Here is a 24,661-nt window from a genome sequence, read left to right on the forward strand (position 1 = left end):
TGCACCGCGGGCCAGGTGTCGCATGCGCAGTGTTTGCTGGTGGATCAGCTGGAAAGGGATACCATGGCAGCTTGGGTGAGAAGGATCGTCAGTACCAGCAAGGCACCGGGGGCAATTGGTCCCTACAGGTAACTTCCTGAGGATTGAGATTAGCCCCGTTATTATTTTGAAACAATGTTGGCGGTTGAAAACTTTTGTAAGGCATTGGATGATTATTTGGATGGAAATAGTGCCCAAGGTATTGGAAAAATGCAGAAAATTGGCAACTGATAATGATGCTCGTTTTGAATAGCCCGTACAGGCTTAATGGGCCGAATGGCCGCCTCCTGCGCCATAACGATTTTGTGACCATATTTTTTTTTAATTAAATAGTTCCTTTTAAAACCAATTATAAACTTTGCTCTTGCATTATAACACTTTGGAATAACTTAATCGCTCAATACAGCATTTTTGGGAGTTGTGAATGGAGCTAGATAAATGCAAATTCTAACTTTAAAATAAGTGGATGCACCCAACTGCTGCACAGAGCAAAGTCCTTTGAAATCTTATGGCGCTTCCCCATCTCCGATCATGGAACTGTTTGAACGCTGTAACATGAGGGAAGAGCTTTTACTTCTACCATATATTCCAAATGGTTTAAAGAACTTCGAGGTCAATACGTTTTTACTTTTCCACTCAGCTTGCAATGAACAGAAAGTGTTCCAGAGTCTAACTACAAGCAATGGGGCACTTTTAGTCCCACTGCTGTAAAGCCAGATTCACAGCAGCCAGTTTATGCAGAGCAAAGTCTCACAAGTAGCACGGAAATAATTATTTTGCATTTAGTAATCTCTGACCGTTGAGCAGCCAATTTGTGCCTGAATTTTGTAATCTTAGCACAGTAATTTGACATCCATAGTTAGAGAAATGAGGTTCTGTGGCCCAGATTCTATGGATTATGCTGTTGCAATGTGTGTTGTTTAATATTACTGAGAATAGTACCTCTGCATTAAGCAGATGAAGTGACTGTAGTTTATTAACCAGTCAAATTGAAGAACCATTACAGAGTCCTGCAGTCTGTAGCAAATGTATATAGGAATAATTCAATGTAAAATCATTGAAAAGAAGTGACCGAGAAAGGAATATAAAAGGGTCAAAGGGTAAAAAGGCTAAATAAATTCAGCAAATAAGACAAAAATTACTTTCAATGTCTGGAAACAAAATTTTTTTCTGACAAAACAGTCATGAACAGCACTAGAAAATGTGCGACGTAGATTCTTGGCAACAATGTTGTTTTCACAATCGTGTACTCCAAAGGTCAGTTTCTTGCTGTAATATTAATCTGATACTGAAAGCCTGGAACGAGGACAAAATCGACGATGGCTACAAAACTGGTTTACGTGTATACTCCCAAAGCTCCGATTAGATTTGGAGTTTACAGGTACCATAGGAAGCCATAAGATTAAGTTATTGGGTTTGCGTAGAACGAGGAGAAAGTGAGGACTGCAGATGCTGGAGTACCAGAGTTGAAAAATGTGGTGCTGGAAAAACACAGCAAGCAAGGCAGCATCCGAGGAGCAGGAGAATCGACGTTTCGGGCATAAGCCCTTCTTCAGGAATGAGGCTGGTGTGCCAAGTGAGCTGAGATAAAAGGTAGAGGGGAGAGAATTTGGGGGAGGGGTGCTGGGAATACGATAGGTGGAAGGTGGTGAGGGTGAGGGTGATAGGTCGGAGAGGGGGTGGGGGCGGAGAGGTCGGGAAGAAGATTGCAGGTCAAGAGGGCGGTGCTGAATCCGAGGGTTGGGACTGAGATAATGTGGGGGGAGGGGAAATGAGGAAGCTGGAGAAATCTACATTCATCCCGTGTGGTTGGAGGGTTCCTAGGCGGAAGATGAGGCGCTCTTCCTCCAGGTGTCGTGTGGCCAGGGTCTGGCGATGGAGGAGGTCAAGGACCTGCATGTCATTGGCGGAGTGTGGGGGGAGGGCTAAAGTGTTCAGCCACGGGGCGGTTGGGTTGATTTGTGCGGGTGTCCCAGATGTGTTCCCTGAAACGTTCCAAAAGTAGGCGGCCTGTCTCCCCAATGTAGAGGAGACCACATCGGGTGCAGTGGATACCGTAAATGATGTGTGTGGAGATGCAGGTGAATTTGCGATGGATAAAGAAGGATCCTTTGGGGCCTTGGAGGGAGGTGAGGGGGGAGGTGTGGGCGCAAGTTTTGCACTTCTTGCAGTTGCAGGGGACGGTGCCAGGAGTGGAGGTTGGGTTGGTGGGGGGTGTGGACCTGACGAGGGAGTCGCGGAGGGAGTGGTCTCTCCTGAATGCTGATAAGGGTGGAGAGGGAAATATATCCCAGGTGGTGGGATCTGTTTGGAGGTGGCAGAAATGATGGAGGATGATACAATGTATCCGGAGGTTGGTGGGGTGGAAGGTGAGGACCAGTGGGGTTCTGTCCTAGTGGCAATTGGAGGGGTGGGGTTCAAGGGCGGAGGTGCGGGAAGTGGAGGAGATGTGGTGGAGAGCATTGCGAACCACGTCGGTGGGGAAATTGCAGTCTTTGAAGAAGGAGGCCATTTGAGTTGTTTGGTAGTGCAATTGGTCCTCCTGGGAGCAGATGCGGCGGAGCGGAGGAATTGGGAATATGGGATGGCACTTTTACAGGGCAGGGTGGGAAGAGGTGTAATCTAGGTAGCTGTGGGAGTCGGTCGGTTTGTAGGAAATGTCTGTGTTGAGTCGGTCGACCGAGATAGAAATGGAGAGGTCTAGGAAGGGGAGGGAACAGTCTGAGACGGTCCAGGTAAATTTGAGGTCGGAGTGGAAGGTGTTAGTAAAGCGGATGAAATGTACAACCTCCTCGTGAGAGCACGAGGTAGCGGCAATACAATCATCGATGTAGCGGAGGAAAAGGTGGGGGGTGGTGCCAGTGTAGCTGCGGAAGATGGACTGTTCCACATATCCGACGAAGAGGCAGGCATAGCTGGGGCCCATGCGGTTGCCCATGGCTACTCCTTTAGTTTGGAGGAAGTGGAAGGATTGGAAGGAGAAGTTGTTAAGAGTGAGGACCAGTTCAGTCAGTCAAAGGAGGGTGTCAGTCGGTGGGAGAGGAAAGAGCGGAGGACTTGGAGGCCTTCATGATGGGGGATGGAAGTGTATAGGGACTGGATGTCCATCGTGGAACGTTTCAGGGAACACATCTGGGACACCCGCACAAACCAACCCAACCGCCCCGTGGCTGAACACTTTAGCCCCCCCCCCCCCCCCCCCCCCCCCCCCCCCCCCCCCCCCCCACTCCGCCAATGACATGCAGGTCCTTGGCCTCCTCCATCGCCAGACCCTGGCCACATGATGCCTGGAGAAAGAGCGCCTCATCTTCCGCCTAGGAACCCTCCAACCACACGGGATGAATGTAGATTTCTCCAGCTTCCTCATTTCCCTCCCCCCCCCCCCCCCCCCCCCCCCCCCCCGCCCACCTTATCTCAGTCCCAACCCTCGGATTTAGCACCGCCCTCTTGACCTGCAATCTTCTTCCCGACCTCTCCGCCCCTACCCCCTCTCCGGCCTATCACTCTCACCCTCACCTCCTTCCACCAACCCAACACACACAAACGAAGCTGCATCAGGACACTATTCAAAAGGGCCACAAACACACTGCAGTACACCAGAACTGCAAAAAGAAGAAGAGGAACACCTATACAAGGTATTCGCCAAAAACGGATACCCGCGCAACTTCATCAACAGATGCCTAAGGGAAAGACCACGGAACGAGGACATAGCACAACCAAAAGGACTAGCCACACTACCATACATCAGGAGCATCTCGGAACTGACAGCCAGACTACTGCGACCCCTAGGACTCATAACGGCACACAAACCAACAGCCACGCTCAGACAACAACTCACCAGAACGAAGGACCCGATACCCAACATGAGCAAAACTAATGTAGTGTACAAAATACCATGCAAGGACTGCACAAAACACTATATAGGACAAACAGGAAGACAGCTAACAATCCGCATACATGAACATCCAACTAGCCACGAAACGACACGACCAGCTATCCTTAGTAGCCACACATGCAGACAACAAGCAACATGAATTCGACTGGGACAACACTACTATCATAGGGCAAGCCAGACAGAGAACAGCCAGGGAATTCCTAGAGGCATGACATTCATCCACAAACTCCATCAACAAACACATCGACCTGGACCCAATATACCAACCACTACAGCGGACAGCTGAAACTGACAACCGGAAGCGGCAGGGACAGACCACTATAAACACCGGAGGAAACATCAAAGAAGCGCTTCGCAGGAGGCTCCCAAGCACTGATGATGTCGCCTAGCCAGGGGACGAAACGTTTGCAACAAAGACTTCCAGCTCGGCGAACAGAGCCACAGCACACCAGTCTCATTCCTGAAGAAGGGCTTATGCCCAAAACATCGATTCTCCTCCTCGGATGCTGTGTCTTTACATAGAACTAGTCATTTCTTTGTAATGAGCAAGCAGCCCTGAGCTCGAGTAGGGCTATGGTGACTCTATCTTTAGCTAAAGTTTTACCATGTTTTATGAGTGTAACATTGGAAAGGCCTGCTATTTAATTTCTACATTAGCATTTGTTCTGTGTTTGCCAATTTCGAATTGAATTGACTTACCTTTATTGTCACACATACTGGGTGAGTATTGTGAAAAGTTTATATGTTGCCACTTACAGCGCCATCTTAGGTAACAAGGTACCTTGGTACAGCTTCTTTAGTTACAAGATCTTAGACAAGAGAGAAATAAAATGTCTAGCATTACAGAAATGAGTTCAGAACAACAGACCACGCTAGTACTTAGCTTCCAGTCCACACCGGGCCTTGACTCCTGACTGTGCTGGGCTTCACCTTGACGATTATGAGGCTGGATGATCACTTCAGACCACCACACCGGAGAGAGGATGCCACAATGGGCCGGGAGGACGCCATGCCAGGCCGAGGGCCGTCAGGAATCATCGGAGGTTGTGAGAGAAGAAGTAAGAAAAAAAAGAGGAAAAAAGAGAATAAAACGGGTGGAGCAGATGAGCTCCAGATGGCTTATCCTACTCCATTTTTATCTGTCACAGGATGTGGGCCCTGCTAACTAGGTGAACACTTCTTTTTCCATTCCTGATTGCCCTTGAGGAGAATAGTGATCCTACCTTAAACCCAGTCTTTCAGATGTAGGTACTGGCGATGTAGGTGTTGTTAGGAAGGGAGAACTGATTAGTCTGTAACATGGAATATTTTCTGTATTTTTGATTGCGGACTGAACTGGGAAAATGTTTTTAATCAATTTTGATGGTATTAAGCAAGACCTTTCAAAAGCTGATTGGGGGTAGATGTTCGCAGGTAAAGGTACAGCTGGCAAATAGGAAGCCTTCAGAAATGAGATAACAAGAGTCCAGAGAAAGGATATTCCTGTTAGGGTGAAAGGGAAGGCTGATAGGTATGGGAAATGCTGGATGACTGGAGAAATTGAGGGTTTGGTTAAGAAAAAGAAGGAAGCACATTTCAGATATAGACAGGATAGATCGAGTGAATCCTTAGAAGAGTATAAAGGAAGTAGGAGTATACTTAAGAGAGAAATTACATAGCTTTGGCGAATAGAGTTGAGGTGAATCCAAAGGGTTTTTACAAATACATTAAGGACAAAAGGCTAACTAGGGAGAGAATAGGGTCTGTCAAAGATCAACAAGATGGCCTTTGTGTGGAGCTGCAGGAGATGGGGGGGTGGGGGGGAGATACTAAATGAGTATTTTGCATCAGTACTTTCTGTGGAAAAAGATATGGAATGTAGGGAAATAGATCGTTACATCTTGAAAAATGACTATATTATAGAGGAGGATGTGCTGGATGTCTTGAAATGCATTAAAGTGAATAAATCACCAGGACCTGATCTGGTGTACCCTAGAACTCTGTGGGAAGCTAGGGAAGTGATTGCTGGGCCTCTTGCTGAGATATTTGTATCATCATTAGTCACTGGTGAGGTGCCAAAAGACTGGAGGCTGGCTAATGTGGTGCCACTCTTTAAGAAAGGTGGTAAGGACAAGCCAGGAAACTACAGACCAATGAACCTGATGTTGGTGGAGGGCAAGTTGTTGGAGGGAAGCCTGAGGGACAGGATGTACATGTATTTGGAAAGGCACAGACTGATTGGGGTAGTCGACATGGCTTTGTGCATGGGAAATCATGTCTCACAAACTTGATTGAGTTTTTTGAAGAAGTAACAAAGAGAATTGATGAGGGCAGAGTGGTGGATGTGATCTTTATGGACTTCAGTAAAGCATTCGACAAGATTCCCCATGGGAGACTGATTAGTAAGGTTAGATCTCATGGAATACAGGGAAAACTTGCCATTTGGATACAGAACTGGCTCAAAGGTAGAAGACAGAGGGTGGTGGTGGAGGGTTGTTTTTCAGACTGGAGGCCTGTAACCAGTGGAGTGCGACACAGATTGATTCTGGGTCCACTACTTTTCATCATTTATATAAATGATTTGGATGTGAGCATAAGAGGTGCAGTTAGTAAGTTTGCAGATGACACCAAAATTGGAGGTGTAGTGGACAGCGAAGAGGATTACCTCAGATTACAACAGGATCTTGATCAGATGGGCCAATGGGCTGAGGAGTGCCAGATGGAGTTTAATTCAGATAAATGTACAGTGCTGAATTTTGGGAAAGCAAATCTTAGCGGGGCTAGTACATTTAATGGTAAGGTCCGAGGGAGTGTTGCTAAACAAAGAGACCTTGGAGCGCAGGTTTATAGTTCCTTGAAAGTGGAGTTGCAGGTAGATAAGATAGTGAAGAAGGCATTTGTTATGCTTTCCTTTTATTGGTCAGAGTATTGAGTACAGGACTTGGAAGGCCATGTTGCAGCTACACAGGACATTGGTTAGGCCATTTATGGAATATTGCGTGCAATTCTGGTCTCCTTCCAATTGGAAAGATGTTGTGAAACTTGAAAGGGTTCAGAAAAGATTTACAAGGATGTTGCCGGGTTTGGAGGATTTGAGCTATAGGGAGAGGTTGAATAGGGTGGAGCATCAGAGGCTGAGGGGTGACTTTATAGAGGTTTATAAAATCATGAGGGGCATGGATGGGGCAAATAGGCAAAGTCTTTTCTCTGGGGTGGGGGAGTCCAGAACTAAAGGACATTAATTTAGGGTGACAGGGGAAAGATTTAAAAGTGACCTAAGGGGCATCTTTTTCATGGAGGGGCATCTTTTTCGTGTGTGGAATGAGCTACCAGAGGATGTGATACCCATTCAGATGCCTTTTAAATGTTGCAATTGTGTGTGAATAGGAAGGGTCTGGAGAGATATGGGCCGGGTGTAGCAGGTGGGATTGGATTGGGGTGGGATATCTGGTCGGCATGAACAAGTTGGACTGAAGGGTCTGTTTCCATGCTGTACATCTCTATTACTCTATAAGTTAGGGAATTTTTAAGTTATGAACCAGTTGTTCTGTACATCCTGCAACAAGTGATAGGTACATGAAGAAGAGAGATTGGAAAGTAGCAAATCTTGCCAAGCAAAAAGATCATCTCAGCAAACCCTGTGGATATGGGGCCATTGAACTGATCAGTGTGCCTGATGCTATCATGGCAGCCTGGTCTGTATTAATGCCCAATCTCTTGAACATCTTATTCAAAACTTATTTTATTTTTAATACATTCATGAGATGTAGGTGTTGCTAGCTGGGCCAGAATTTCTTACCGATCCTAATTGGCGCTTGAATTGACTGGTTTGCTATGCCATTTCAGCGGGCATTTCATAGCAATCACATTGCTGTAATGGTAGGTATCCTTCTCCAAAGGACACTTGTGAATTAGATAGCTTTTCACAGCAATTGACAACAGTTACATGGTTGCCATTAGTTGCCCTTGAGAAGGTCTCTGCTTCCTGTACTGTTCTTTGGTATGTCTTATGACTATATCCACTTTGTCTTTTATAATTGTGTTTTGCAGCCAAGCAGTGGTGGTGGATCGAACCATGTACATTTCTGGTCAACTGGGGTTGGATCCTGCAACTGGGCAGCTTGTAACTGGAGGAACAGCACAGGAAGCAAAGCAGGTGATGTCTTAACTTCATTAACAACAAAATCCTTGCATGTTCATAGAATACCACAGCACCTAAGCAGCACGGTGGTTCAGTTGTTAGCACTGCTGCTTCACAGCGCCAGAGACCCAGCGTCGATTCCAGCCTCGGGCATCTGTCTATACGGAGTTGGTACATTGTCCCCGTGTCTGCCTGGGGTCTCTCCAGGTGCTCCGGTTTCCTCCCACGATCCAAAATGTGCAAGTCAGGTGAATTGGCCAAGCTAAAATTGCCCATAGTGTTAGGTACATTAGTCAGGGGTAAATATAGAGCAGGGGAATGGGTCTGGGTGCGTCACTCTTCGGAGGGTCAGTGTAGACTTGTTGGGCCAAAGGACCTGTTTCCATACTATAGGGAATCTTAAAAAAAACCTATAGAGGATATTATGGAGAAAGTGAGGTCTGCAGATGCTGGAGATCAGAGCTGGAAATGTGTTGCTGGAAAAGCGCAGCAGGTCAGGCAGCATCCAGGGAACAGGAGAATCGACGTTTCGGGCATAAGCCCTTCTTCAGGCCTGAAGAAGGGCTTATGCCCGAAACGTCGATTCTCCTGTTCCCTGGATGCTGCCTGACCTGCTGCGCTTTTCCAGCAACACATTTCCAGCTATAGAGGATATTAGGTCTGTCAAGTCTATGCTGACTCCTTCATTGAGCAAATCAGTTAGGTCCACTTTCTTGCTATTTTTCTGCACTGTTTATGTCCTCCGCACATATATAGCGCACATATATATGGCTCAATGGTTAGCACTGCTGCCTCACAGCACCAGGGACCTGGGTTCGATTCCAGCCTCAGGCAACTGTCTGTGTGAGTTTGCACATTCTCCCCGTGTCTGTGTGGGTTTCCTCTGGGTGCTCCGGTTTCCTCACCCACAGTGAGCATGTTAGGTGAATTGGTCGTGCTAAATTGCCCATAGTGTTAGTTGCACTAGTCAGAGGTAAATACAGGTTAGGGGGACGAATCTGGGTGGATTACTCTTTGGAGGGTCGGTGTGGACTTGTTGGGCTGAAGGGCCTGTTTCCATACTGTAGGGAATCTAATCAGCCATTTTGAAAGCCATGATTGAATCTGTACCCACCACTATCGGCCATGAGCTTTCATTATTTAAAAATGTTTTTCCTTGTGTCACCTCTGGTCCTTTTTGGCAATCACTGGAAACCTGTGCCCTCTAGTTATTGTTTCTTCAGTCATCAGAAACCATTTCTCTTTACTTACTGTCTCTGGAACCCTCATCTTAAACGCCACTATCAAATCTTCTTTAACCTTTGCTCATTTAAAGAAAACAGCCCTATCATCTCCAGACTTTTGGCAAAATTTGATCATTCATAGCATTTTTGCATATTTCTTCTCTATCTTACTCAAAGCCTTCACTTCCTTCCCAAAGCCCAAATTATGCACAGCACACCAGCTGTTGCTGGAGCTGCATTTATATATAACTATAAATAGCTCTGACTGCTCTTTATTGAATCATAGAATCCCTATAATACAGAAGGAGGCTATTCAGCCCATCGAATGATTCATAGTTCAATCATTTCCAGAACTTTAATTTTGTGAACATCTCACTTCCCTCATTCTTTCCGTTCTTTGGTTTTACCGGCATAAAATAACTTCTTGACCATGTTCTCCACCTGACCCATGGTTTCCCTGAAAGGTTCCTGGTTACCCTGCTGCTCTTTGGATTCATCAAGTAGTGATGTTTGGTCTAGACGAATGCTGGAGCAGTGATAATCAGAGATGTTTCTGCCTTTTGCTTAGTTACTAGACCTTCCTTACTGCATGTAATTAATCATTCAATATTGACCACGTGTACACGTCCTAAGGTTCGACACTCTTCTCTTGTTGTAGTCCTTTGGACTCTTTAGTCAAAAGTAACTTGAATCTTACTACACTGGTGGATGCAAAAGTAAATCAGTTTTCACTGGACCTACAGGGCTAGAATTAATGAGAATTATTTTCATGCATCATGAGGCATAGCTACTTTTTCCTCTTTGTCCTTTAAGAGAATGTGGATGTCTCTGGCAAGGCCAGCATTTGTTGAACAAAAAAAAAAAAAAAAAAAAAAAAAAAAAAAAAAAAAAAAAAAAAAAAAAAAAAAAAAAAAAAAAAAAAAAAAAAAAAAAAATTATTGTCACATGTAATTGGGTACAGTGAAAAGTTTTGTTTTGCATGCAGATCTCTCCATAAAAAGTGCATTAGGGTGATAGAACAGAGCAAGGAATATAACGTTGCAGCTGCAGAAATGGTGCACAAAGAGCAAGAGCAATATTAATTTTGCATTTGAGAGGTCCACTCAGAAGTCTAATAACAGCGAGGAAGAAGCTGTTCTTGAATCTGTTGGTACGTGTGTTTAAGCTTTTGTATCTTCTGTCAGACAGAAGAGGTTGACGGAGATTATTAGCGGATGGGAAGCATATTTATTTACATTGGCTGCCTTTTTGAGGCAGTGGGAAATATAGACGGAATCAATGGATGAAAGATTCACTTGCGTGATGGATTGGGTGGTGTTCACAACTCTCTGTAGTTTCTTACTGTCATGGGCAGAGCACTTGCCGTACCAAGCTGTGATGGATCCACTTAGAATGCTTTCTATGGTGCATCTATAAAAATTGGAAAGTGTCTTTATGGACAAGGCAAATTTCCCTAACCCCCTGAGGAAGTAGAGGCACTTCTCTGCTTTCTTGACTGGCTCATCAATTTGGGTGGACCAGGACAGATTCACGATGGCAACTTCACGCTCTTGACCATCTTCACTCTGACTCCATCGATATAGGGAGGGGAGAGCCCTTAATCATGCTTCCTGAAGGGTAAGGACAGTATATTTTCTGCCCTAAAGGCCATGAGTGAGCCAGATGGGTTGTTATGGGAAGCATTTATAGTTTTTCAGACTAGTTTTATATTACAAATTCCCAAATCCAGCCATTATGGTCCAACTTGAACTTGTATTCCAGAGCATATGCCCATAGTCCTCTGGATAACTCGTCCAATGACATTACCAGTACACCACCATCTGCCCTTGATGAAACATTTTAATATTCAAAGTTTGGGAGAAGATTTGTAGCTCGGGTGCTCGTTGTCGTAGTTCTGTTCACCGAGCTGGGAATTTGTGTTGCAGACATTTCATCCCCTGTCTAGGTGACATCTTCAGTGCTTGGGAGCGTCCTGTGAAGTGCTTCTTTGATGTTTCCTCCGGCATTTATAGTGATTTGTATCTGTCGCTTCCGGTTGTCAGTTCCAGCTGTCCGCTGCAGTGGTCGGTATATTGGGTCCAGGTCGATGTGCTTATTGATTGAATCTGTGGATGAGTGCCATGCCTCTAGGAATTCCCTGGCTGTTCTCTGATTGACTTGTCCTATAATAGTAGTGTTGTCCTAGTCGAACTCATGTTGCTTGTCATCTGAGTGTGTGGCTACTAAGGATTGCTGGTCATGTCGTTTCGTGGCACAAAAGGAGTTGCATCAAGACACTGTTCAAAAGGGCCACAACACACTGCAGTACACCAGAACTGCAAAAAGAGGAAGAAGAACACCTCTACAATCTATTCGCCAAAAACAGATACCCGCGCAATTTCATCAACAGATGCCTAAGGGAAAGACAACGGAATGAGGACATGCCACAACCCAAAGGACTAGCCACACTACCATACATTAAAAACATTTCTGAACTGACAGCCAGACTACTAGGACTCATAACAGCACACAAACCAACAGCCACTCTCAGACAACAACTCACCAGGACGAAGGACCCGATACCCAGCATGAGCAAAACCAATGTAGTGTACAAAATCCCATGCAAGGACTGCACAAAACACTACATAGGACAAACAGGAAGACAGCTAATGGTCTGCATCCATGAACACCAACTAGCCACGAAACGACATGACCAGTTATCCTTAGTAGCCACACACTCAGATGACAAGCAACATGAGTTCGACTGGGACAACACTACTATTATAGAGCAAGCCAAACAGAGAACAGCCAGGGAATTCCTAGAGGCATGGCACTCCTCCACAGATTCAATCAATAAGCACATCGACCCGGACCCAATATACCGGCCACTGCAACAGACAGCTGGAACTCACAACCGGAAGCGGCAGTTACAAATCACTATAAATGCCGGAGGAAACATCACAGAAGCGCTTCACAGGAGGCTCCCAAGCACTGAGGGTGTCACCTAGACAGGGGATGAAACGTCTGCAACACAAATTCCCAGCTCGGTGAACAGAACCACAACAACATTTTAATATGTATGCAGTTTTGAGTCATTATAACCCAATCTTTGAAGAATATTTGTATATTTGGGTGTGCAGGTTATGCTCCTAGTTATGAACCATATCACAATCCAGGACTCTAAAATAATAATGTTCCCCTCGAAAAGTTGTAGCTATTTAAATCATTTGTAATCTTAAAAGGAGATAAGTGGAGAAAATCTTTTGGTAACAGATTATAAGAAACTAATCAGATCTGCAATAAAGAATCATAGAATCCCTGCACTGTGGAAATAGGCCCTTCAGCCCAACAAGTCCATACTGACCCTCCAAGGATTAACCCACCCAGACCCATTCCTGAAACCTATGACTATACATTTACTCCTAACTAATGCATCTAACCTACACATCCCTGAACACTATGGGCAATTTAGCACGGCCAATTCGCCTAACCTGCACATCTTTGGATTGTGGGAGGAAACCAGAGCACCCAGAGAGAACCCAGGCAGACACAGTGAGAATGTACAAACTCCACACAGGCAGTTGCCCGAGGCTGGAATCGATCCTTGGTGCTGTGAGGCAGCAGTGCTAACCACTGAACCACTCTGCCACTAAGAAATGAATGATTATCAGAAACTCATTTGTGATGTTCTTATTTTTTGGCAGGCTCTCATCAACATGGGAGAGATACTGAAGGCTGCAAACTGTAACTACAATAATGGTATGAAGCTAAAATCTGGTATTCCTGTTTTTGATGATCAGAAGAGTTTTGAATCTTAAGTCAGGAAGTCCAAAGTAGGGAGGGATTGTGTTAAATGATTGGTGCTAAGCAAGGAACATCATCACATCTACTTTTTGTTGGAATGGGGAAATTTTGAAACAAAAGCTTAATACTTCTAGATGTTGGAGTTCCTAAAATAAGAATGAAAGATATGGAAAACATGCAGCATCTGTGGAGAAGACACAATAGGGGAATGTGACGGTCTTGTCACTGGACTGCTAATTCAAAGACCCGATAATATTCTGGGGACCACTCAGCAGATGATGAAATTTGAATTCACTTTTTAAAAAATCTGGAATCAATAGTCTAATGATGATGATTGTCAATTGTTAGAAAAACCCATCTGGTTCACTAATATTGTTTAGGGAAGGAAACTAGCATCCTTAGATGGTCTGGCCTGTATGTGACTCCAGACCAGTAGCAATGTGGTTGACTCTTAACAGCCTTCTGGTCAATTAGGGATGGGCAATAAATGCTGGCCTATCCCATGAATGAATAAAAACAAAGTTAATATTTAAGATCAGAACTGAGAGGTCATGTTTGTTTCTCTTTCTGCAATGTTACCTAAACCCAGTCTATGCTCTGGTCATTTTCTGTTTTAATTTAAACGTGTTTAATTGAGAAATATTTTCTGTATGGCAGTAACTTAATTTATTTCACAATTTAGCCAGAAATATTATTTAAGCCATGCTTTGGAAAATAGAAATTCTAAAGAAATTGTGTAAAACTTTGACTGACTGAAGGTTTCTTTTTCGTTTATAACTAGTTGTAAAAACAACAGTTTTGCTCGCGGACATCAATGACTTCAACTCTGTTAATGAGGTTTACAAGCAATGTGAGTATACAGCCCATGTTTGTATATGTTTATAACAGTGCAAGCATAACAACAGAAGGACTAGGAGCAGGAGTAGACTGAGTCCTAAGGCTTGTTCCATGTTAGTAAGATGAGGTTAAATTTTTATCTCAACTTCACTTTACTGTGTATTCTCCTATTCCTTGATTTAATTAGCATCCAAAAGTCACTCATACTCAGCCTTGGATGGGCTCAATGACTGAACATTGACAACTGTCTGAGATAGAACGTTCTAAAAATTCTCACCTCGCTGAGTGAAGAGATTTCTCCTCAACTCAGTCCAAAGTGTTGACTTTTTACTTTGAGACTCTGATCTGTAGTTCTAGATTGTTGAGCCAGGGGAAGTATCTACCCTGGGAGAAAGTGAGGACTGGAGATCAGAGTCAAGAGTGGGATGCTGGAAAAGCACAGCAGGTCAGACAGCATCAGAGGAGCAGGAGATTCAATGTTTCACGCATTAACGCTTCATCAGGATTCCTGATGAAGGGTTTATGCCTAAAACGTCGATTCTCCTGCTCCTCAGGTGCTGCCTGACCTGCTGTGCTTTTCCAGCACCACACTTTCAAAGTATCTACCCTGCCAATCTCCTAAAGATCACTTGCTGCACTCCCTATTGAGACAAGCACAGATCTCCTATTTATGCACAGCAGTGATGGGGAATTTCTGTGAATGATGGTCCATGCCAGTGAATATTGAAGTGATACTTTGGTGGTGCTGTTTAGCTGCAATACTGAAAGACTTTCCAACCAGTCTCTGTCATAGGATCTCAGTCTAAGTTATTTCAATTTATATAAAATATATTCCTGTTCATGTATAAGACATTTGTCTTTAGTTGAGGTTAGCAGTATTATGCATTAAAGAGAAAGCTAAATGAAGAAGGGCATGTGAGCCATTGTTATGATCCAAGCTGACGTTCCTACTGGGCTACTCAGATTCCAGAATGAAATCAGGTTTGATAGATCTTTTACTTAACATGACAATCTTTCAATGACACATGAATCGGACAAGGATTATAAAGTTCATTTTTCAAAAGAATGAAAATAAGATAAACCAAGCAAGTTAACCAAATGCTGTTTGAAAGGTTTCAAAACAAATGATAAGATATTGTATATTTCCCAGTACTGTCACTTTACAACGGCTCAAAACCAGATAAAGTTCTTTTTCCTGTAAAAATCTGTAGGTTTGGCCTACAGTGTTTTCCTCAATTCCTGTTCTACGAACTGTAAAGTCCTGGAATAAACCCTCCCCTGAAATCTTAGATTTTCTTAGCTTTAAATGTCCATGCAGGTTTGTAACCAAACACTCCTGCTCTGAACGTTTTCACAAGTTACAACCCTGACATTGAGGTAACTTGTTCTCTTAACTGTTCTGAATAAAATTAATTTTCGAGATGAAACTATTCTTGCATGTAGCTTCAACTAGGATTCCCTCAACCTGATTTCAAACCTTTTGTGTAAATTTAAGGATCGGTGCTGGGCCCTCTACTTTTTGTCATTTACATAAATGATTTGGCTGCGAGCTTAAGAGGTACAGTTAGTAAGTTTGCAGATGACACCAAAATTGGAGGTGTAGTGGACAGTGAAGAGGGTTACCTCAGATTACAACAAGATCTGGACCAGATGGACCAATGGGCTGAGAAGTGGCAGATGGAGTTTAATTTAGATAAATGCGAGGTGCTGAATTTTGGGAAAGCAAATCTTAGCAGGACTTATACACTTAATGGTAAGGTCCTTGGGAGTGTTGCTGAACAAAGAGACCTTGGAGTGCAGGTTCATGGCTCCTTGAAAGTGGAGTCGCAGGTAGATAGGATAGTGAAGAAGGCGTTTGGTGTGCTTTCCTTTATTGGTCAGAGTTTTGAATACAGGAGTTGGGAGATCATGTTGCGGCTGTACAGGACATTGGTGAGGCGTGCAATTCTGGTCTCCTTCCTATCGGAAAGATGTTGTGAAACTTGAAAGCGTTCAGAAAAGATTTACAAGGATGTTGCCAGGGTTGGAGGATCTGAACTACAGGGAGGGGTTGAATAGGCCAGGGTTGTTTTCCCTGGAGCATCGGAAGCTGAGGGGTGACCTTATAGAGGTTTACAAAATTATGAGGGGCATGGATAGGATAAATAGGCAAAGTCTTTTCCCTGGGGTGGGGGAGTCCAGAACTAGAGGGCATAGGTTTAGGGTGAGAGGGGAAAGATATAAAAGAGACCTGAGGGGCAACTTTTTCACGCAGAGGGTGGTACGTGTATGGAATGAGCTGCCAGAGGATGTGGTGGAGACTGGTACAATTGCAACATTTAAGAGGCATTTGGATGGGTATATGAATAGGAAGGGTTTGAAGGGATATGGGCCGGGTGCTGGCAGGTGGGACTAGATTGGGTTGGGATATCTGGTCGGCATGGACGGGTTGGACCGAAGGGTCAGTTTCCATGCTGTACATCTCTATGACTCTAAATCATTTTCAAATAGATATTTACAAAATAGAATGAGGCCATTCGGCCCAATATGTCCATGTCAGTTAACAAAGGTCTGATGATCCTGTTTTCCATCTCTTGGTCCATATCCCTGGATGTTGTGGCAATGCAAGTGGATATCTAAATACTGCTTAAATGTAACCAGACTTTTTGACTCAATCACCCTTTCAAGCATTGAGGTCCAGACTCCCACCACCCTCCGAGTGAAACTATTTTTCTTCAACTCTGGTCTTAGCTGTCTCCCTCTTACCTTAAATATATGTCCCCTGGTTATTGGCACTTCTACTAATGGGAAAATTATCTTCTCCTGCATTAAGACCACAATCTGAAACCAAACTTCCATTAACACTCCAGGAGACCTGCTCTCTGACACATGCTGGTTTGAAATTGTGATTCTGAAAAGACTGACAGAAGTAGACAAACACCTATATGCTACTTGTTTAAAATCCAGATTCTTTTCATTTAAAAAAAAAATTGACATCTTTCATTACATCATAAATACTGACATACAGCATTGGATTGAATGATCTGTTTCTTTGCTGTCATACTTTGTAAATAAACTTGTTTCTTTCTTAGACTTTGTGACGAACTTCCCAGCCAGAGCTGCCTACCAGGTTGCTGCATTGCCTCGGGTAAGCTGCTGCTGCTGCTTTGGTTATTTGTGACAATTGATAGCTTCTATTAGCAAACTGACCCAAGGTATTGTACAGGAATTGGGAAATGTTGAAAGATTAGATTAGCTTTTCTTGCCAGAGTAATGTTAATAATTGAGTAGCATTTTAAAAAACAAGAAATTGCTCTTGTAATATTTTGAGGGATGAAAATACAAAAACACTGGAAATGTAGTCTCTCTCAATATGAATCAGAATCTCAATTTCCTGCATGGATCTAGCTAAACAAAAGTCCAGATGATTTTGTGTTTATTTTTTGGTGATGGCAAAATGCCATAATTATGGATTAATGTTAACAGTTTGCCATGGTAAGATTTAAATTGTCAAGCTCTTGGTTGATTCCAGTGCAGTAGCCATAAGGCTCCCAAATCTTTATTTCTCTGCCTGTCACTTCACATTTACAGTTTTTAAAATTGATTTTGACCTTAGCCTCGTTCTTCCCAATGTCCAATAAGAAGGCAAGGTAATGTCCAAGTGTGCATTTTTCTTTGCTCAACTGCCTCACAATGTAATTACCAAGAAATGTGGGTCAGTTGGTTAGTTTGCAATACCAACAGTTTGGGTTCAATTCCCACAACAGCTGAGGTTACCAGAAAGGACTCTCCTTCTCAACCTAACCCCTAGCCTGACCCCTCGGTGAAACCGCCACCTCACTCTCATGGTCTGACAGGCCAATGGTGACTACTTCCTTCTGGGTAAAAGTAAAATAAAGTGTCTATTTGAATGGAGTTCCAAACCACAGGCCATCTGGACAAGGTCACTTTTTCTTCGTCCTTGGCATGTGGGTGTTACTGGCCACACCAGCATTTGTTGTCTATCCTTACTTGTCCTTCAATGTGTGGCCATTTCAAAGGGCAGTTAAGAGTTGATGTGTGTCTGCAGTCACATGTAGGTCAGGCTGGGTAAGGACAGCAGATTTCCCTGCCCTAAAGCATGTATTTTTGTGACAATCAATTGTCATGATCACCATGCCAGGGACAAGTTTTCGATTTAAGATTTACTAATTGAACCAAAGTTTCATCAGCTAACGTAGTGGGATTTGGATGTAATGTCCTCCAGACCATCAGCCTCAGCTTCTTGATTACTAATCTATTGATATTACCACAATCCCCTATAATCACTACTAAATCAAATAGGGAATTCAGGAGAGACACTTTCACCCTTCAAAGTGGTGAGAATTTGGAGGACACTTACCACCGGGAGTACCTAGAATATTGCAGCACAGTACGTGCCCTTCCACCCTCTGTGTTGCGCCGACCTGTGGAACCAATCTGAAGCCCATCTAACCCACACTATTCCATTTCAACCATATATTTATCCAATGACCATTTAAATGCTCCTCAAGTTGGCGAGTCTATTACTGTTGCAGGCAGGGTGTTCCACGCCCCTACAATTCTGAATAAAGAAACTACCTCTAACAATTGTCCTATATCTATCATCCTGGTACTAGCCATCACCATCTGACAAAAAAGGCTCTCACTGTCCACCTTATCTAACCCTCTGATTACCTTGTATGTCTCTATTAAGTCACCTTTCAACCTTCTTCTCTCTAATGAAAAGAGCCTCAATTCTCTCAGCCTTTCCTCATAAGACCTTCTCTCTGTATCAGGCAACATCCTAGTACATCCCCTCTGAACCCTTTCCATAGCTTCCACATCCTTCCTGTAATGTGGTGACCAGAACAGTATGCAATACTCCAAGTGCAGCTGCACCAGAGTTTTGTGCCAGAGTAGCTGAGGTTAATAGCATAGACTCATTTAAGCTGAACCGAGATGAAAAACAAAAGAGAGGTTATTCTGATCAGGTGGGAGGAGACTCATGTGAAACATAAGTCAGCAGAGACATTTGTGTTTGAATGACTTGTTGTGTTACAACTTCTGGGTAACTTGGCTTTTGTGATCCCATCAGAATTAATGGGTTGCTGTGTTTCATAGAGTCCTTGTTACTGGAACATGTTTAGAGATCAAGTATTTGTTCCTACTCTGAGTTTTATTTTGTGTTTTCTTTGCAGGGGGGCAGAGTTGAGATTGAAGCTGTGGCTGTATTGGGACCTATTGTAGATGGGGCCTTGGATCAGAAATTGTGAAATAGCGACTGTCAATGTGGATGCATAATTGAAGGAAATCACTGAACTCTGATTTTATACTTTAAAAAATTTAAAAATCAGTCTTGTATGGCTCAATAATATGTAAATGAGGCAGTTTTCAAAATGAATACTGTTTTTCAACCTTTAATTGTCTGTAAAGAGAGTCATTATTTTTCAGCAACTAATGGTGCTTGATTTCTAGTAATTGAAGTTTTGCTTAATACACGGAATGTGAAATGAAACACTGAGCTTGTTTGTTTATTGATGACTTGTTCTTCATTTTTCTGAAAAGACTCTGGGCTAGTGTTTTAAAAAAATTCTCAAGGTCAGGTTCGTAGGAGAGTAGTCTGACACAGAACAAATGACCAAGAGGCGAGTCTGCTAGAATATGGGCATTTTATTCCCCGCAGCGTCGCCACAACCAACGGGTCTGGCTTATACTCACTCTACATGTTACCGGAACTGGGAGCCGTCAGTTCTCGTAGAGCGGTTGCCAACAACCCACGCTCGGCGGTTAAACGTAACCCCGGAGCAGACTCACCGAACTGGAGACCTTTCCAGCTGATATACTCTTTTCCAGATATAAACATTCATGTGAACAGCAGAGCAAGGCTTAAAAACACATTCCATTCTGGTTACATACAGATAAGAAGATTCACACGGGGAGGTGTGTAATAAGATTCACACGGGACTAAGCAACACCTCCATTCCGGTTAGATTCACACATGTATTGGGACATAATTTTTAACCGTTTCACCACATTCCACTGCTTGGCCCAATACATGTGTTACATTATGATTCACACATGTATTGGGACATAATTTTACACCACATTCCACTGCTTGGCCCAATACATGTGTTACATTATGCTTAATTCAGTTCAATTCGTTTCAGTTAATTTCAGTTCAGTCAATTCAGTGTAGTTCAATTCAGTTCCGTCCATTTCAATTCAATTTAGCTCAGTTCCATTTTGTTCCGTTCAATTTGATTCACTTCAGTTCCACTCAGTTCAGTTCAGTTCAATCCCATTCAATTCTGTTAACTCCGCTTCAGCTTTTTGGACATGCCCACATCCTCCGCTGTACCCCAGGCAAGGGGTTCTTCGGCAGGACTGGGATCCTCTCTCAAACAAACTGCCACGTACATGCCCACATCCATGCCATCCCGGGACGGTCGGGACCTCCACAGTTTGTTCTTCTGGTTTCTTAGTCTTTTTCCAAAACATTGTTCTGTATCAAAATCTCTCCTCAATTGCGATTGACCCTGCTCGCAGCGCCAAATGTTTTAAAAAATTCTCAAGGTCAGGTTCGTAGGAGAGTAGTCTGACACAGAACAAACGACCAAGAGGCGAGTCTGCTAGAATATGGGCATTTTATTCCCCGCAGCGTCGCCACAACCAACGGGTCTGGCTTATACTCACTCTACATGTTACCGGAACTGGGAGCCGTCAGTTCTCGTAGAGCGGTTGCCAACAACCCACGCTCGGCGGTTAAACGTAACCCCGGAGCAGACTCACCGAACTGGAGACTTTTCCAGCTGATATACTCTTTTCCAGATATAAACATTCATGTGAACAGCAGAGCAAGGCTAAAAAACACATTCCATTCTGGTTACATACAGATAAGAAGATTCACACGGGGAGGTGTGTAATAAGATTCACACGGGACTAAGCAACACCTCCATTCCGGTTAGATTCACACATGTATTGGGACATAATTTTTAACCGTTTCACCACATTCCACTGCTTGGCCCAATACATGTGTTACATTATGATTCACACATGTATTGGGACATAATTTTACACCACAGCTAGCCTTGCCAGTTTTAAGAGCAATGCTAGAGAGTTTTTCTAGTGAGCTGCTAAACTGAGATCCAATTGAGGTGGAGGTACACTTCCCTTTCTCGTGCTACTTAAAGAGGAACTCTTATCTTCCAGTAGTTCTCAGTCATCCTTCCACCCACTGTCAGAAACAGAAAAATGGTCAGTCCAGTTGAGGCTTCTCACATTTCTTTGATGCAAATTGACATCGTTTGAAAGATATTTTGTATTGTTCATTGGATGCAGGCATTGCTAGCTAGGCCAGCCTTTATTGCCCTTGGTAACGTGGTAGTGAGATGCATTCTTCAAACTACTATGGTCCTCAGGATGTAGTTACACCCACTGTGCTATTAGGAAAGCAGATCCAGGATTTTGACCCAATGGCCGTGAAGGAGTTGTGATACAGCACCCCGAAGACCAGATGATGAGTGGCTTGGAGGGGAATTTGCTGTTCCAATAATTCTGCTGTCCTTGACCTTCTAGTAGCAGAGTCATGGGTTTGGAAAATACTGTCAAGGGAGCATAGGCTGACATATTACAGTGCATTCTGTTGTTGGTATGCACTATGTGTCAGTGATAAATGGAATCAATTTGAATATGGTGGAGGGGGTGCCAATCAAGTGAGATGCTTCATCAGAGATGGTGTGAAATTTCTTGAGTACTATTTGTTACTATTATAGAAAGCAGAAATTTTCAGCAGTGCTTCGCCTGAGGCCCACTGAAGATGTTGCAGATGTTACCTAATAGGGTGACGAAATGTCAGGAAATGAATCTTCAAGCTCGGCGAGCAAACCTACATCCAAAACCTCAACTGAGCTACAAATTTTCTCAAAACACACTTAAACATCCAAGTTTCCGAGGTTTTATCTGCCACCTGTTTCATTTTACACTGTGCCCTCTTTAGGTGCTGTTTAGCTAACTCACCTATTTGATTTAGTCTCTCCCTCACCTCTGATATGTGATCTAAGGGTGAGATCTCAGACTTTGGTCCTGTCAAATTTTCTTTAATTAATTTCAAAGGGCCTCTCACTTCATGGCCAAATATTAACTCGAAGGGAGTAAACTGAGTAGGTTCGTTTGGGGCATCTCTAACGGCAAACAATACGAATGAGATGTCTTTATGCCAATCATTCGGGTAATCCTGACAGTATGCTCTCAACATGGTCTTCAAGGTCTGATGTCACCTTTCTAAAGCTCCCTGCGATTCAGGATGATATGCACTGATTTTAAAATGCTGTATACTAAAGATATCCATAACCTCCTTAAATAGCCAAGCAGTAAAATTTGACCCTTGGTCCAACTGAATCTCCCTGGGTAGCCCATACCTAGTGAAGAAAGCTACTAGCTAGCAAGTTTTGAGAAGATTTGAAGCTCAGGTTGAGGTTCTGGATATAGGTTTGCTCACTGAGCTGGAAGGTTTGTTTCCAGACATTTCATCACCATACTAGGTAACATCTTCAGTGAGCCTCTGGATGAAGCCCGCTTTCTATTTATATGTTTGGGTTGCCTTGGGTTGGTGATGCCATTTCCTGTGAGGATGTCATTTCCTGTTCTTTTTCTCAGGGGGTGGTAAATGGGATCCAAATGGATGTGTTTGTTGATAGAGTTCCGGTTGGAATGCCTTGCTTCTATGAATTTTCATGCATGTCTCTGTTTGGCTTGTCCTAGGATGGATGTGTTGTCCCAGTCGAAGTGGTGTCCTTCCTCATCTGTATGTAAGGATACTAGTGAGAGTGGGTCATGTCTTTTTGTGGTTAGTTGATATTCATTTATCCTGGTGGCTAGTTTTCTGCTTGTTTATCCAATGTAGTGTTTGTTACAGTCCTTGTAAGGTATTTTGTAAATGACATTAGTTTTGCTCGTTGTCTGTATAGGGTCTTTCAAGTTCATTAGCTGCTGTTTGATTGTGTTGGTGGGTTTGTGGGATCTTTCTTTCCATCTTCTTTGTAGCTGTAACCCTGTATTCTGCATTCTGTTATGTTACCCTAACATATTTATGTGAGCTATGACTTGTCTGGTTAGCACACAATACAATACTTTTCACTGTATCTTGGTATGTGACAGTAATAAATCAAATCCACGGGAATGTTATTTGCCAGTTACCAGCCCAAGCCTGGGATATTGTGTGCAGTTCTGAAGAAGGATCACTGGACTTGAAACGTGAACTGTTTCTCTGTCTATAGACCCGCTGGGTTCCTGCAGCTTCTTGATGTTTTACTTCTTGATGTTGGCAGGTCTTGCTACAATTGGACTTGAATTGCTTCCGTATCTCAGAAGTCATGAATAGTTCTAATTATTAGTCAAATCATCCGTGGAAGGTACGGATGAATCAGTCGAAGTTGGTTAGCAACAAGGACATTATCCTGAGGAACCAGGGCTGGTATAGTGGTAGTGTCCCTAATCTGTTCCTTCAGCAGTTCCTTCCAAACCCACTACCATCTCATAAACAAAGACAGTGGATACATGGGAACACTATCACCCTCATGTTCACCTCTAAGCCATTCACCATCCTGACTTGGAAATACATTGCTGTTCCCATTATTGTCTTTGGATTAAAATTCTGGAATTCCCTCCCTAACAGCATTATGGGTCAACTTACTCACATGGATAACTAAGGCTCAAGAAAGCAGCTCACCACAACCTCCTAAAGGGCAACTACAGATGGGCAATAAATGCTGGCCTAGATGGATTAGGGTTAGGGTTAGAAGTTTGTTTTAGAAGAATTGTCTTGGACTGTATTCCCTGGTTTAGAATGCGTCAAGTTGCCCAAGGCTACTGTCTCTGACTATTGACAATATACTGTTGGACAGTCATGGGACTGGGCTTAACAGAGATGTTTGCACAACCAACTAGCCTAGCAATAACACAGTTATTAAGAGTTAACCCATAAAGCAAAGGAAATGTTCATCTATTTATCTCTAAAACCTGAATATATTTTTAACAGCTTGGATTATCACAAGTTCATGAAATAGCTATTCATTCTGCAATCCATCTTCCTTTGGCACGTTCAAACATGTTCTTGTTGTTCATTCAGTTGTTATGAAGGACGTCAATGATCATACCTTGCTCCATTGATCATGAATCAGAGGTGAAACAGAATTACAAAAATTGAGTAATAGGAAATGGCTTCCCAGGGTAGGGTTTGTACCCATGACGTCTGTACCCGAATGATGTATTTTGTACCAGATAAGACTTGAGTAATAATGCCTTTATTATTTGCTTCTGGTGATCTTAAGACTAATTCCACCTCCCAGAAACCTCCTGACAATTTCTACCGCCCTGCCAAATGTGTGGGTGGAGAAGCAGCCACACAAGGGCCCACAGATCCTGGGACCAGCGACATGGAATTCTCACGGTGGACAGTTGTACTCATTAGTGAATAATTGCTATCAACGGCGATTTGCTTCATTGCCTTGCATGTTAGTTTTACAGGAGGTGATACATTGAGAAGCCACAAGAAGTGTCTAGTTAAACTGCAAGTGAAGAATAAACCACAGGAATACCCTGAATTTTTTTAAAGCTGTTGTTTATTTCATATCTTGCAGCATTTACACAATAAAACAAAATACAAACCATTTCAAGGAAGTTTGTGATGTCATCCAATTTCTTTAAGTATTGGCTTTCATTATTCACTGGGATTATGGCTGATTTGTATCTTTGATCAATCTCTCACCCCTTGCCTTACAAAAAGTT

The 24,661-nt window shown here is 43.3% G+C and overlaps 1 protein-coding gene across 2 annotated transcripts; it reads left to right on the plus strand.

The window, feature by feature from the left end:
* Nucleotides 1-30: 30 nt before the first annotated feature.
* Nucleotides 31-19,391, plus strand: rida (reactive intermediate imine deaminase A). Of its 2 annotated transcripts, none has more exons than XM_043687649.2 (6): nucleotides 31-128; nucleotides 7,964-8,069; nucleotides 12,961-13,015; nucleotides 13,842-13,910; nucleotides 16,969-17,024; nucleotides 19,075-19,391. In XM_043687649.2, exons 1-6 carry the CDS (start codon nucleotides 64-66, stop codon nucleotides 19,147-19,149), a joined length of 426 nt encoding a protein of 141 aa, XP_043543584.1. In that variant the 5' UTR covers nucleotides 31-63; the 3' UTR covers nucleotides 19,150-19,391. The 2 variants fall into 2 exon arrangements, with proteins under 2 accessions (XP_043543584.1, XP_043543585.1); XM_043687650.2 differs by lacking the exon at nucleotides 31-128 and adding an exon at nucleotides 1,302-1,420.
* The last annotated feature ends 5,270 nt before the right edge of the window (nucleotides 19,392-24,661 follow it).

Source organism: Chiloscyllium plagiosum, unplaced genomic scaffold (assembly GCF_037043375.1).
Source record: "Chiloscyllium plagiosum isolate Xiang-an unplaced genomic scaffold, Cpla_swu_hap1 HiC_scaffold_4, whole genome shotgun sequence".
NCBI lineage: Eukaryota > Metazoa > Chordata > Chondrichthyes > Orectolobiformes > Hemiscylliidae > Chiloscyllium > Chiloscyllium plagiosum.

What these genes read in the sequence shown, in the direction of transcription:
- rida (XM_043687649.2), top strand. Translation starts at nt 64, where the DNA reads ATGGCAGCTTGGGTGAGAAGGATCGTCAGTACCAGCAAGGCACCGGGG. An exon ending in GGGGCAATTGGTCCCTACAG is followed by an intron (nt 129 to 7,963) that starts GTAACTTCCTGA and finishes TGTGTTTTGCAG; the next exon opens with CCAAGCAGTGGTGGTGGATC. An exon ending in TAATGAGGTTTACAAGCAAT is followed by an intron (nt 13,911 to 16,968) that starts GTGAGTATACAG and finishes TTTCTTTCTTAG; the next exon opens with ACTTTGTGACGAACTTCCCA.